The 14,176-nt window shown below is 35.2% G+C and overlaps 1 protein-coding gene across 3 annotated transcripts in view; it reads left to right on the forward strand.

Moving 5' to 3' along the window:
* SLF1 (SMC5-SMC6 complex localization factor 1) overlaps window positions 1-14,176 on the forward strand; it is a 77,523-nt gene that overhangs the window by 19,943 nt on the left and 43,404 nt on the right. The window contains exons 6-12 of one of the 3 annotated variants that reach the window (XM_047731570.1): window positions 3,679-3,822; window positions 6,408-6,554; window positions 7,401-7,547; window positions 8,403-8,525; window positions 10,308-10,361; window positions 11,365-11,523; window positions 13,122-13,285. In XM_047731570.1, the coding sequence (XP_047587526.1) occupies window positions 3,679-3,822; window positions 6,408-6,554; window positions 7,401-7,547; window positions 8,403-8,525; window positions 10,308-10,361; window positions 11,365-11,523; window positions 13,122-13,285 (938 nt within the window). The remainder of the gene's footprint in view (window positions 1-3,678; window positions 3,823-6,407; window positions 6,555-7,400; window positions 7,548-8,402; window positions 8,526-10,307; window positions 10,362-11,364; window positions 11,524-13,121; window positions 13,286-14,176) is intronic. The other 2 variants (XM_047731572.1, XM_047731571.1) reach the window with 2 other exon arrangements.

Below are 14,176 nucleotides of genomic sequence, written 5' to 3' on the forward strand. Positions count from 1 at the left end.
TTTTTTAAGAGAGCTCCTGAGTAACAGAATTAGGAATCCATTTAGTTCAGGTTTATAGATATTTATTGAAGACTTTTGATGTACCAGGCACGATGCTATGCACTAGGCAAAATGAGTAAGACCACATGTCAGGCTTCAAGGTGCTTACTATTTCGTGGTGAAAACAGAACACAGAAACTTAATTTAGTGTGTATTGTGCATTGGCAAATTCAAATGTAAGGTACAGGAATGTAGAGGAACAAATGACTAATGTATCTCAGTTGTTTGGCCCAAGGAAGGCCTTGCTCCCCAAAAAAGGAGGATACTTAGGATTACTTAAAACTTCTTTTGACTGTCTGCCTAAGAAAGAAAATTAAAATTGAACTGCAGTGGGGCGCCTGGGTGGCTCAGTGGGTTAAGGCCTCTGACTTCGGCTCAGGTTATGATCCCGGAGTCCTGGGATCGAGCCCCGAATCGGACTCTCTGCTCAGCAGGGAGCCTGCTTCCTCCTCTCTCTCTCTCTCTGCCTGCCTCTCTGCCTACTTGTGATCTCTGTCTGTCAAATAAAATAAATAAAATCTTTAAAAAAAATTGAACTGCAGAAACATCTTAAATACAGTAGGAATGATAGAAGAGAACATTCATTTTTTTTAATGGCAGATCAACTGATTTGTGACCCAGATTTATAATTGATTAGTTTTCTGAGCACAGGAAAGTCCTCTATCCTGAGACTGAATTTCTTCCTTTGTACATAGAAGTTAATACTATCTTATTTTGGTTGTTGTGAGAACTATTACAATTGTTACTGTGGACTAATATTTATTGAGTGATTACTATGTGCCAGGCTCTCTGCTAAGCATTATGCACCCTTAATCAATCTCTCTGTTTACTTATCTTTCTTTTCTTTCCTTTCCATCCCACCCTTCTGTCCTTCCTTTCTTTGTACACCCAACATGAGGCTTGAACTCACATCCCAAGGTTAAGAGTTGCATGCTCTCCCGATGAAGCCAGCCAGGCACTCTTCTATACCCTTAACCTTATTTTAATAAAACATCATATTCTTGTGTATATGTATTATAGCCTCATTTTATAGTTGGCAAAATGAAGTACAATCAGCTTCAAGTATTTGCCCATGTTCTTGCAACTGATATGTGTTAGGCCAAAAATTTATGGTCAAGTACTGAGTAAAATTTAAGACTTCTCTCCTCAAATGCCCTTTCCTATACACATTTGGTTATTAGTAGGTAACCTTGCGTTTGTAGGGGTATTAGCAGGTAACCTTGATATTCACCTGGTCTCTTTCTGGGTAGTTAAAAATACCTAATGCTGTTGACAGTGCCATAACTAATAGTAAATCTTAAGACCTTCAGATACCATTTAAGAATCAGGGTTTGGATACTAGCTAAGAACCATGTAGAGCACTCTTTCCTTCCTCTCTGATTTTGTATTCTGTGTCATGAATTGTGTGGTGAATGCCATGGCAGAATCAAGGAAAAAGACTCAGGGACCAGAGTCTCTCTATATGTAGTGTAAAACAATAAACCCCATCAAATATCTGAATCAGAAGCCAGGCCGACTGTCATTGCCACGCTATGCTACTCTACTCCTAGATAATAGAATAATTTACTGATAAGTAGGCTTTGGTCATCTATTTGGAACACAAAATTTCACTATGTAAGAGAGACTAGACATGGCCTTTTTTTCCTAGGTCATATAGGAGACAAACACTTAACACAATGCCTAGTATATAGTTGGCACCAAAGAAATATTTATAAAATGAGAAATAAGAGGGGTGCCTGGGCGGCTCAGTTGCTTAAGCAACTTAAGCCTTAGGCTCAGGTCATGATCCCAGCGTCCTGGGATCGCGCCCCACCTTGGGCTCCCTACTCAGGAAGGAGTCTGCTTCTTATGTTTGCTCACTCGTGTGCTCTCTCTCTCTCTCTCTCTCTCTCTCTTTGAAATAAAAAAAAAATTACAAAAATTTTTTTAAAAGAAATAAGGAATAAGCAACGAATATTTACAGATAAAGAAAATACTTCCGGGGCGCCTGGGTGGCTCAGTGGGTTAAGCCGCTGCCTTCGGCTCAGGTCATGATCTCGGGGTCCTGGGATCGAGTCCCGCATCAGGCTCTCTGCTCAGTGGGGAGCCTGCTTCCCTCTCTCTCTCTCTCTCTCTCTCTCTGCCTGCCTCTCTGTCTACTTGTGATCTCTCTCTGTCAAATAAATAAATAAATAAAAATCTTTAAAAAAAAATTAAAAAAAAAAAAAAAGAAAATACTTCCTATATATTTCATTAAAGTATTCAATTAGAGTATTAGTGATTTGGAGAAAAATACATATCGATCATTTAACTCTATAAGAAATATATTCTAAAAAGCTTCCAAATGTCCTCATTTGTCAGGTTATGGTTTTTAATTAGTTAATTTAGGTAAGATACTTGCTTTGTACATTTTATTTCACAGGTCAATATCTAACATCTTGAAATGGATATATAAGTAAATATATCTAAGATTAGAAAACAGTATGTTCTTGCCTAGTTAATGGAATGTTCTTTTGCTTTACTGGATCATACTAGATTACTGAAATCTATGTGGGATTAATTCATTCTGTATTTTAGACCTTTCTTAATGCTCTGGGCTGTAAGGATGTATCCTCCCATTGTCAATCAGTTTTAAATTTAAAGCTAGAAAGTCACTTTTATCCCACTTCAAGTAGTCCTTAACAATAATTATGGTTTGTACATTCAGAGTAATTCTTTCTTTGATGCCTGGAATAGGAAGAAGGAAAGTTCTTCATTTTTCTTAGTTTTTAGTTTTACTTTCTTGAATAAAAAGAAAGTCAGTGAAGTACTCTCAGGAATTGTTTTTTGATTGGAGGATTGCAGCCTGCCAAAAGACCCTCAAATCTACATAGGAATCCCAGTACAGGTGAAAGGGAACCAAAGATGCACCATAGGCCTTACACATTTCAGTTTATATCATAACTGTTGCCTAAGAGGACAGTGATTCTCTCATTTCTTTGTAAAGATAATGAATCTCTGAATACCATTCCTTAAGTGCATTGTAGTATATGTCATGAACTCATTTTTACTTCCATCTCTATTTTGCTGAACTTTTAGAATTCTATATATAGGTACATATGCAGATGTCTTAAACATCATTGGTAGGTGGTTTAGAATTCAGTTTGTTTTTCTTGGCAAGAAAAATTTAAATATTTGAGATAGAGTTAGGCAAAAATAATTGTTTATTGCTATTCAAGTAAAATAAGAGCTGTGAATTCTTCTTTTAGGCCTCTTTTCCTCTGTGTATGTAGTAGACTTGCAGATGAGAAGTCTTATCGGTAAAAACCTGAAAAATAATCAGAAGTACTCGAATCTGAAACTTACTTTTATCTATATTGTGCCTTTAACTTGGACTGGAATGAGGTAAAATATTGCTGTTCATGATTATTCATGAAAAGGCTTGATTGTTACTAGGCCAACAAAGCATTATATTTTTTGAAGATACACAGAAATCACTTTGTTATTCAGGACCTTTGTTTTGAATTATTTTCCTTGAAAGAATTTACTACCATTTAATAACTTTATTTAGGAGGAGGAATTTTACCTTCTTTTGCAGTTAGATAATGTTGGATAATGTAAAGTACATGTTGTTGATATTATACTTAATTGATTGTCTGAACCATTTATATATACACACAGAAAGAAATTCAGAATGATGAAGATTCCCAGATCCATTCTGTTTGGAATAAACACAGCAATCAGGAAAAAAGCAAAGATTTCTGGAAAGATAAGGGATTTCTTAAAATGAAAGGTGCCTTAAAAGAGACCATGTGTAGAACCCAGGTAAAACTTTATGGGCAAAAATAAAAAAATGTACATTTCTGGTTCTTACATCATTATTTTGGGGGAGCATTTGGTAGAAATTACACGAATTTTGAAATCAGAGCTAGTATTTGAACCCAGCTCTGTGTTTTTATTATCTGTGATTTGGGCTTGTTCAAGATATTGCCATATGTCCCAGTTTTTGAGACTTTATTGAAATAACACATATATGCATATAAGAACACACAGTTCCTAATGTGTAGTGCATTTTCAACACATGAGAATTACTTATAATTCCCTTGATGTTTAACATAAATGTATTTCTTATAAAGGATTCTTCTCTTTCAGCAATTATGTATATTCATGATTCATGATCTAAAGTCTAGTATTTTGCTGCATATTGAACAAATTTTTTAAGTGATACAAATGAATTCTATTTTGATTTAATAAGAAAAACAAACAGGAAGGACTTTGAACTTGAACCAATGAAAAGTAGATTAAGAAAGCATATATGGGGGCGCCTGGGTGGCTCAGTGGGTTAAAGCCTCTGCTTTCGGCTCAGGTCATGATCCCAGGGTCCTGGGATCGAGCCCCATGTCAGGCTTTCTGCTCAGCAGGGAGCCTGCTTCCCCCTCTCTCTCTCTGCCTGCCTCTCTGCCAAATAAATAAAATCTTTAAAAAAAAAAAAAAAGAAAGCATATATGTGGCTCTTGTATAAAACTTTTCAAATAGCGGCAACCAAAAAAAGGCATTATTACTTCTACCCTAGAATAGCTAATGTTTAATTATGCTCAATTTCATACTGTGCTTTATGAAATAGACTATTTGATTTACCAGATCACTGGCCTATTATTATTACTTAGTCTAAACTAAATATTCTTTTTTAAAGATTTATTTATTTATTTGACAGACAAAGATCACAAGTAGGCAGAGTGGCAGGCAGAGAGAGGAGGAAGCAGGCTCCCTGCTGAGCAGACAGCCCAAGGCGAGGCTCGATCCCAGGACCCTGGGACCATGACCTGAGCCGAAGGCAGAGGCCTCAACCCACTGAGCCACCCAGGCACCCCCAAACTAAATTTTTTTAAAGATTTATTCGAGAGTGAAAGAGGGCACGTGAGGTGGGGGGTGCAGAGGGGAAGGAAAAGGGAAACTAGCAGATTTCCCGCAGGCACACAGTGATTCTGAGATCACTACCTGAGCTGACCTGAGCCGAAACCAAGGGTCACAACTGAGAGTCAGACCTTTAACAGACTGAGCCACCCAGCTTAACAAGAGGCTTTTTGAGCTAATCTGTCTGAGAAAAATGCATCATAAGCCACAGTATAAAAATTTTGACTTTCAGAAAGGAATGTAAAATGATGGGAGTTACTAAAATCGTTTTTTTTAACATGGAAAAAAGAATCAAATGGAGATTATGCAAAAGATATGGGAATTATGAAAATACATCAATTTATGTTGTATAACACTAAAATTCAGGTACAAATTTCTATTTTTAAAAATCAGTTTCTTTGTACAAAAAACCAGACTCCTAATCATGGAGAACTGATGGTCACCTGAGGGACGGTAGGGGGGATGGATGAGGTAGGTGATGGGGATTAAGAGTACACTTACCATGATGAACACTGAGTAATGTATAGAATTGTTGAATCACTATATTGTATGCCTGTAACTAATATAATACTATATATGATATATAATGCATATATAACTTTGTATAATGAATAAACAGTATGGTTTTAATACTCCTTAACCTTATTAAAATTTTATGTTCTGTAAAAAGATTTTTTTTTTTTAAGCTTTCATTTATTTATTAGAGAGAGAGTGAGAGAGAGCATGAGAGGGGAGAAGGTCAGAAGGAGAATTAGACTCCCCATGGAGCTGGGAGCCCGATGCAGGACTCGATCCCAGGACTCCAGGATCATGACCTGAGCCAAAGGCAGTTGCTCAACCAACTGAGCCAGCCAGGCCCCCTGTGAAAAGATTTTTTGAGATGTTTTTATCTGATATGTCTAATAATCACAAGATTCTATTTGGCCTACAGTCTAAAACTATTTTTAGAAATATTTGGAAAAATAGGAGCACCTGCGTGGCTCAGTTGGTTGAGCATCTGCCTTTGGCTCAGGTCATGATCTTGGGATCCTGGGATGGAGCCCCCCCATTGGGCTCTCTGCTTAGTGGGGAGTCTGCTTCTCTCCTTCTGTGGTCACTCTCTCTCTCTCTCGATCTCTCTCAAGTAAATTAATAAAAATCTTCAAAAATTTTTGGAAATTTTGGAAAAATAAAAACGAAATTGTGTTTTTGACTAATCGTATGACACATAGGGGGGGAAAAAGTAGAGATTCCAAGAAAGATTAATAAAAGTACCTACATGAAATGTATATGTGAACACAATATAAACCTTCCTGAACAAAAATCTACATTTCTCTGCTTCATTTTAATGTAGCTAAGATGTGATACAATTTCAAGGCTCTTTACTATGGTTAATCTTGTATGTATGTTTTAGAAAGCCTACCTTCCTGAATGGGTTTTTCTGTTGTGGCTTGCATTGGTTGTGTTAAGGCTATGTTCATCCACAGTCTAATTCAAGTTTTCTTCCATACATGTAGAAAGAAATGAAAAATCATGATGAAGATGTTAATGTTAGTTCTCTTTTGACTGAACGTCACAAAAAAGAAAAATTCAGGGATTCCAGTAGAGATTTGAAACTTGTTAAAATGAGAGATACCTTTAGAAGGCACACATGCAAAAGTCAGGTGAGACCTTCCAAATGAAAAATGATTTCTATTTTTCAGCCCTTTGATAAGTCTATCAAATGTAATGATATTCATAACATTGTTCCTTCTGAATTACGTTTACAGAAATGTTTATAAGGCATTTGTGTACAATTTTAAAGACTATAAAAGAGTGTTATGTATGCACCAGCTAGGTTAAGAAATAGAGCATTACTAGTTTAAGAGCCTACTCTGTCATCTCTAAACTATATCCTCTTTTTATCTCTCTTCCCATGGGTGACCTCTATCTTGGCATTTTTGTTGTTTTCTTGTTTTTCATTATAGTTTTGCCAGCAATGTCCTTATCTCTAGCAATATATTGTTTAGTTTTGCCCGTTAACAAACTTTTTGTAGTTGATGGCGTTCATAGTCATGCTTTTTTTTTTTTTTACTGGCATATATAATCTTTAATCTATTGATTTGCAACTATATCTTTAACCATTTTACTTACTGATATAAGTAAATTTGGGTTTCATTTTCTTGGTTTGTGTTTGCTTGCTTGGTTTTTGCAGTTATGAATAGTTGTGCCATGAACAATGTGAGCGTTCTCTTACACGACTCTTGGTGCACATATACAAGAGTTTGTCTAAATTAGGATATATTCCTTAGGGTGGATTTGCTAGGTTGTAATAGGTAATGCCCAGCTGTGTTCCAAAATGTTTCACTAATTTTTACCAACTTTAACAATGGATGAGGTTTTGTTTTTGATAGAACTATTATTTTTTTAACGTTGTATACTTGTGTTGTAAGTCATATTCTTGAGGTTTTTTTGATTTTGTAACATCTGTCATTCATGTTGAGATTTAATGGTGTTCTGAATACTTGTAGAAAGAAATAAAGAAAAGGGACGAAGATATTCAAAGGAGTTACACTTTGAGGAAAAAACGCAAAAAAGAAAATGAAAGAGATTCCAGGAAAGACATTGAACATAACAAACTTAAAAGTACCTCAAGAAAGCACATATATAGAGATCAGGTAAAACTTTCTAAGCTAAGCTAAACAGTTCATTTTCTTTGGCTTCCATAATATAATCTAGACATATAATCTTATTTTATAATTGCTTGCTGTGTCAAATATAACCTGCACACCTTGAAAAAAATGGTTTTCAGTTGATCTGGTGTGATATTCATAACTAATGTTGTAATTAACTTTATAAAGACAGTATTTTTTACATACATACACAAGGAAATTTGAATTAATAATCAGGATATTCAAATGTATTATGATTTGCCTGAATGTCACAAAAAATGAAAAAGAAATAAAGGTTCTGAAAAAAGAGGCTAAAATTCCTAAAATAAAAATCCCTTAGGACTGCCTGTGTATGAAAGTTTGGGTAATGCATTCTAATCTAAATTTTAGTTTTTGTCTTGTTCTTCCCTGGTATAATACAGATCATTTTTAATAAGATAGCTTGTCTTTTGATTGGGATCCTTCTTGAATTAATTATTCTAGAGTATAACTTGATTTTATCTAAACCACAGCATGTTTATATGCATATATCCAGAAGGATCTTCAGAAAAATGATAAAGGTAAATAAATAATGAATCATGTAATATGTGACCATGGCAACAACGGGGTTGGGGGAAGGAAAGTTTGGGATTGAAAGGAAAATGACCCTAGGTAAAACTTTCCAAATTAAAATGTTTGCTTTTTTTTTTTAACTTTTTATTTCCTTGTATAATTTTTATAAAGTATGATTATAAGGATCTTTGTTGAAGTTAATGCTGCATGAATGTGTTCTTCTTGTATTCTGTTGTTTATTATGATACTTAACATTTGTGGTAATATTGTCTTTAGTACACTGTCTAAAATACTTCTACATGTATGCAGAAAGAAATGAAGAGTTCTGTTTTTGCTGATCGTGCCAAAGAATCAAAAACCAAGGATGTCAGAACAGATGTGGATATTGCTGAAATAAAAAATGAGTTAAGGAAGCACATATATAGAGCTCAGGTAGAACTTGGCATACTGAAATTTTCTATAGTTTCCTATTCTTCTCTAGTAGAACCAAAATATAATAATAACAGTAATGACTCATTATGATGTTTAATGTGTCTTAAAATTTTCTCAATTTATTAATTTGTTATGAACAAATGTATTTGTACATTTAATAAATAAGCTGAATTCTCTGCTGTTTATAGTTCAGTGAAGCTACAGATAAATTAGGTGTTTATAGACTGCTGTATCGTTTTTTTTTTTAAGATTTTATTTATTTATTTGACAGACAGAGATCACAAGCAGGCAGGCAGGCAGAAAGAGAGAGGAGGAAGCAGGCTACCTGCAGAGCAGAGAGCCTGATGCAGGACTCGATCCCAGGACCCTGATATCATGACCTGAGCTGAAGGCAGAGGCTTAACCCACTGAGCCACCTAGGTGCCCAACAATGATAGCTAATTGTTTGTTTGTTTTTTTAAGTTTTTATTTATTTGTCAAAGAGAGAGCACAAGCAGGGGGAGCAGCAGAGGGAAAGGGAGAAGTAGGCTCCCTGCTGAGTAAGGAGCCCCATGTGGGACTCTATCCTAGGACCCTGGAATCATGACCTGAGCCGAGGCAGACACTTAACTGACTGAACCATCCAGGGGGTCTAGACTGCTGTATCTTGGTGCTAAATGCTTGCTAGCTCGGGGCGCCTGGGTGGCTCAGTCGGTTAAGCATCCAACTCTTGATTTCGGCTCATGGTTGTGAGATCAATCCAAGAGAGAGATTTTTTTTCTCCCTCTACTTCTCCCTCTGTCCCTTACCCCTCTCTCCCTCCCTCTTGCTTTTCCTCTCCCTCTCTTAAAAAAAAAATTAATAAAATTAAAAAGCAAAATAAAATGCTTGCTAGCCAGATATTTGACATTGGGGCCCTTTTATGATGTCCTGGGTAAGCCTCAGTCTTATGCAGCCCTTTAGGGTTGGCCGGGGAGGGGGGCTTTTTCAGTGATCTTGCCCTGCCCCCAGTGGTAGGGGATTGCTAATGATCTGGGACCGTGATCTTTTCTTTCCCTTTTTCAGGAGTAAAGATTTTGTTTTCCATTCCCTTACCCAGAGGGTTGTGGGTATTTGCTTCTACATCCTGAGTGGAAGCCAGAGCTTTATCGTTGTTCTAATTTGTATTTCTTTTGGCAGTAGTAAGTTTGAACATATTTTATACCCTCACTTGCCATTTGTATGTTTCTGTCTTTGTCACCTGCTTACTTATATTCTTTTTCAGTTTTCCATTAGCTTATTTTATATCATTGTATCTAGAACTCCTTATATAATCAGAACATTGTCTCTTTTTTTATTGGTTACAAATATTTTTGCAGTATAATCTTTTAAGTAAATACACAATTATAGGTATTTTAAAACAATAGAGGAAGATTCCACATGTTATTATATAGAAAACATGACCACATTTTTTTCTTCTGTGGACTTTTATACAAAATGTTCTCCTTGTTTATATTTCTAATTATTAAAATACTAAGGACAGTAGACCTCCTCAGGTCTTCAAAATGAAAATGACTTTATTTTTTAAGTTAGTTTAGAAAGAGAAAATAGACCATGTTCACACACATGAGTGTGCTATTACTTGAAAATAGTGGAAGATACTAGTCTGAGTAAATGTGTATCAGTATCAGATCAATTATGACTATTAAAGTGCTCCTGGGTCTATTATGTAAGTTTGCCCAAGGTTTTATTTTTTGTACACTGAAATGTAATTTTCTACCTAAAAAGATGCTTAATTTTGGTAATATGGTTGATGTTTTATAGGCTATCAGATACAGCTGCATTAGAATAGATAAACAACCAGTGTACAATATTGAGGTAAGGGGCTTGGACTAGGGTGGTGATGGAGTCAAAAAAATAAGCTTTGTGTTTTGATGTTTTTAGTTACTTTGATATAAAGGAATGTGATGTCTGCAAAACAGAGCCTCCTATCAAATTTGAAATGTACTTTCTCTAATCAGAAATGAAAAAGAAAAATAATACTCTATCAAAGCTCCAAAAAAATTATATATGGTAGTACAAACTGATAACAAGAATTAAAAACTTACCTTGTGCTCATCATGGATGAGTTATGTACCACTGTTACCACATTTTGTAACTCATAATTACTACTTCTAAATGAAAGTTTCAGTATAATATTTTTAAAAGTATATTATTTCCTTTGTATCATTAGTCTCTCCTTTAAGATTTGTTTCATGTAGTCTTTCAGAGTATTTTAATTCTCTGCTAGTTTAATGTAGCTATTTTTGCTGTTAAAAATACTTTGACCCCCCCCCCCAAAAAAAAAAACTTTGACCAAGGGGAATGGAACTCTTAGAGTTTATATAATGGGCATCCTCAGAGTGACTCTGTGACACTATAGCAAATATTGTGCTTGATGACTTCTTAATATATTTAGTATATCTTAATGGATATAGTTAGCTTATATGTTTAAAAGAAAACCAAGAGATAATTTTGCCCCTAAAGAACTATGTATAATCGTAGCTCTGCCTAAGGTCTCCTCATTGTCAGCCATACTTTGCAAATGCCTTTTCAAATTTTCTTTTAGTGACAGTATTTCCCCTTACTATTTGGGGCAACAGAGAATAATACATAAATCAAGTAATAATGTGTATTTTTGTAGTGCCCTGTAGCTATAAAACACATTCGTATAAATAATCTTTTTGTGAACCATATAACAATCCTATGAAGTCATGAGGACAGGAATTACCTTCATTTTAAGATGAGAAAATTTTAAATCTCCTTACTAATTTAAAATTTACTCCCAGAGTTTTTTTTTCTTCTTTGAGTCATAGAATCTTTTTTTTTTTTTTTTTTTTAGGTTAAAAATGCTGAATTTCCCAGAGGTATATTAAATTTAATTGAAAGTCTCATAGAAGGGCAGTTTTTTAAAGAAGCAATTGAGGAACTTTCCTCTTTACAAGCACATTATATCCCCCCTGTATGCCTTCTTCATACTCTACTAGAGAACATTCTACAGGTAAGAGCAGTCTTAAGAGTTTATAATCTTTAAGAGAATGTTAAAATATGAACATTCTCATTTTTTATATATTTACAGTTAATTTCTCTTTTCAGTATTTTTTCCCTTGTTTTAATAGGAAATGCAATACCCACTTACAATTTCTTCTTTCTTTCTTTTTTAGTTTTTTGTGGGGTTTTTTTTGTGTATTTTGTATTTGGAGTTACTAGAGAACATTTACTAAAAATTCACAGTTTACTAGATAGTTGTCATAATACAGCTAACCCAGCAATGAGAGACAAAATGGGACCTTAATGAATTTATAGGAATTTGAAGTTACACAGTGGGGACTGGGTGTCACAAAAGCAAGGATTGATTGAGTGTAAAGGATCATCTCACAGGGTTATTTGTCTTGATGAGATCACCAGGATCTAGTCCATGGCCTTCTTTAGACGTCTACAGCCTGATCTTGGTTGTGTCCCAGAATTCATCCAAATTCAGGAGGTGAAATTATACTGATTATATGATAAGATTTATAAAACACAATTACCTGGTGCAGGATGTCAGAAAAAGCAGGGCAGCATTGTTAGTAATCTTCCTTGTCTTCACTGGGTGAACTGTTTTATGGATGCACCAAGGAAACTGAGTCATTCTGCAGTCTCTCGGAGACTGGTTTGGAGTGGAAGAAGTATATTCTACTAGTACTCTGGAGGAGGAGGGTACATGTTCAGGACGGTTGATGAAGAAGAAGATACAGAAGGGAGAGGAGGACTATCCCCCATTAGGGGTTCATTCTGAATAATCCCATTGTGGAATTAAGAGCCAGTACTTTTGTGAAAGCCTGTTTTCCTGTGTGTGTCCAGGTGGGAGCATGGATCTCCCCCCATAATGATTATAAAACTGGGCATCAGCTCTCTAGGGGGCCCCAGTGAGGTCAAGACCTTAGATGCCCATTTCTATTTTTAAATTATTTTCTAGGTGCTACTCTGATTTAATTTATTTTCTTGGAATCTCTAAGATAATTTTGGGAAAAATTTATCTGATTTTTTTTTTCTGTGGCAGTAAATTATTTAATGTAAGAATCTGACAACAGTGATCTAGAAAGGCATTTGTACAGTGATAATTATTTTTATTCACAGTATACACAGACAATAAACATTCCTTAAACTGTGAAAGCTAGTAAGAACAGCTTTTCAAAGGTAGCTTTCTAATTGTTTTCTTTATCACAGTGCCAATTTGAAGAAATAACAGGTGGAAGCTATGTCAGACTAATGGTGATAACTAGCTTATTACATGAAATCTTCATACCTTTAATTCCTTTCAGGTCACATTTGAGAACTCTTAATCTCACTATAATCATGAAAAGTTAAATGGACATTTCATGTAAGTCTCAATAGCTGGTATTACCTAAATGTATAAATACATATTAAGAATGTGCCTTTCTCAGTTGTAGTATTTCACTAACTAAATATGATAACTTCCATTGATCTCCTTTGTCTAAACACACATATTTGGCAAGAAAGTTAGGTCAGAGTTACTACAATTTTTGACTAAAGTAACTCGTCAAAGTATACTTTTAGCTATAGTGTTTTATTTGTTTGTTTATTTTTAAATCATAGGATAACATAGATACATTCTCTGGCCGATACTTTCATATATTGTCAGCTCTTCTTCACCTCCATCCTCCTTGGAAGTCCCCAGCCATGTCGCGATATTACTTAGAGCTGTTTCAGTGCCCAACTTGCATGAAAGGAGCATGGTCTCTAATAGAAGTGCTTATCAGGTAAGGAATTTGACGTGTGAGGATGTTAAATTTCATCTCCTAGTTCTGCTGTGTATGTTTTAGATATAAATGAAAGAAGTAAATTTCATTTTAGAAAATGTGTGTATATAGTATGTATGTTGTATTTATTTTAAAACTCATAAAAAAGGGCCAAGTCTAGGGGCACCTGGATGACTCAGTTAAGCGTCTGACTGTCAATTTCAGCTCAGATCATGATCTCATGGTCAAGCCCAATGTTGGAATAGGCAATGAGAAATAGTTTAGTCACTGGGTACATTTGGGAAAATAATAAAGATGAAAATGGAGACACATACAGCATCTAAATCATGAAAAGTCTTACATGTTTTGCTAAGGAATTTCAAATGTCTTTTAAGCATGGTGTGTAAGCTAACTGAAAACTTTCATCTGGGAAATGACAACATCACTTTGGAAAGGATGTGGAGCCTGCTTGGGATTCTCTCTCTCCCTCTACCTGCTGCTTGTGTGTTCTCTCCCTTTCATTAAAAAACAATAAAAGAAAAAAGAAAAGACCAAGTCTAGATTGGTCATATTTGTCCTTTAGTTCTTTTTGTTTGTTTGTTTTGTTTTTTTAAGATTTTATTTATTTATTTGGCAGAGATTACAAGTAAGCAGAGAGGCAGGCAGAGAGAGAGAGAGGAGGAAGCAGTCTCCCTGCAGAGCAGAGAGCCCAATGCGGGGCTCGATCCCAGGACCCTGAGATCATGACCTGAGCCGAAGGCAGAGGCTCAACCCCCTGAGCCACCCAGGTGCCCCTGTCCTTTAGTTTTATTCGCAAAAAAAAAGTTTAACGAATACATGAAATAAACAGGAAAGCCAAATCATTGTTTTTATTTTTTATTGTTTTTAGTTAATGATATCTGTGCATATTAA

The sequence above is a fragment of the Lutra lutra genome, chromosome 5 (genome assembly GCF_902655055.1).
Source record: "Lutra lutra chromosome 5, mLutLut1.2, whole genome shotgun sequence".
Lineage (NCBI taxonomy): Eukaryota > Metazoa > Chordata > Mammalia > Carnivora > Mustelidae > Lutra > Lutra lutra.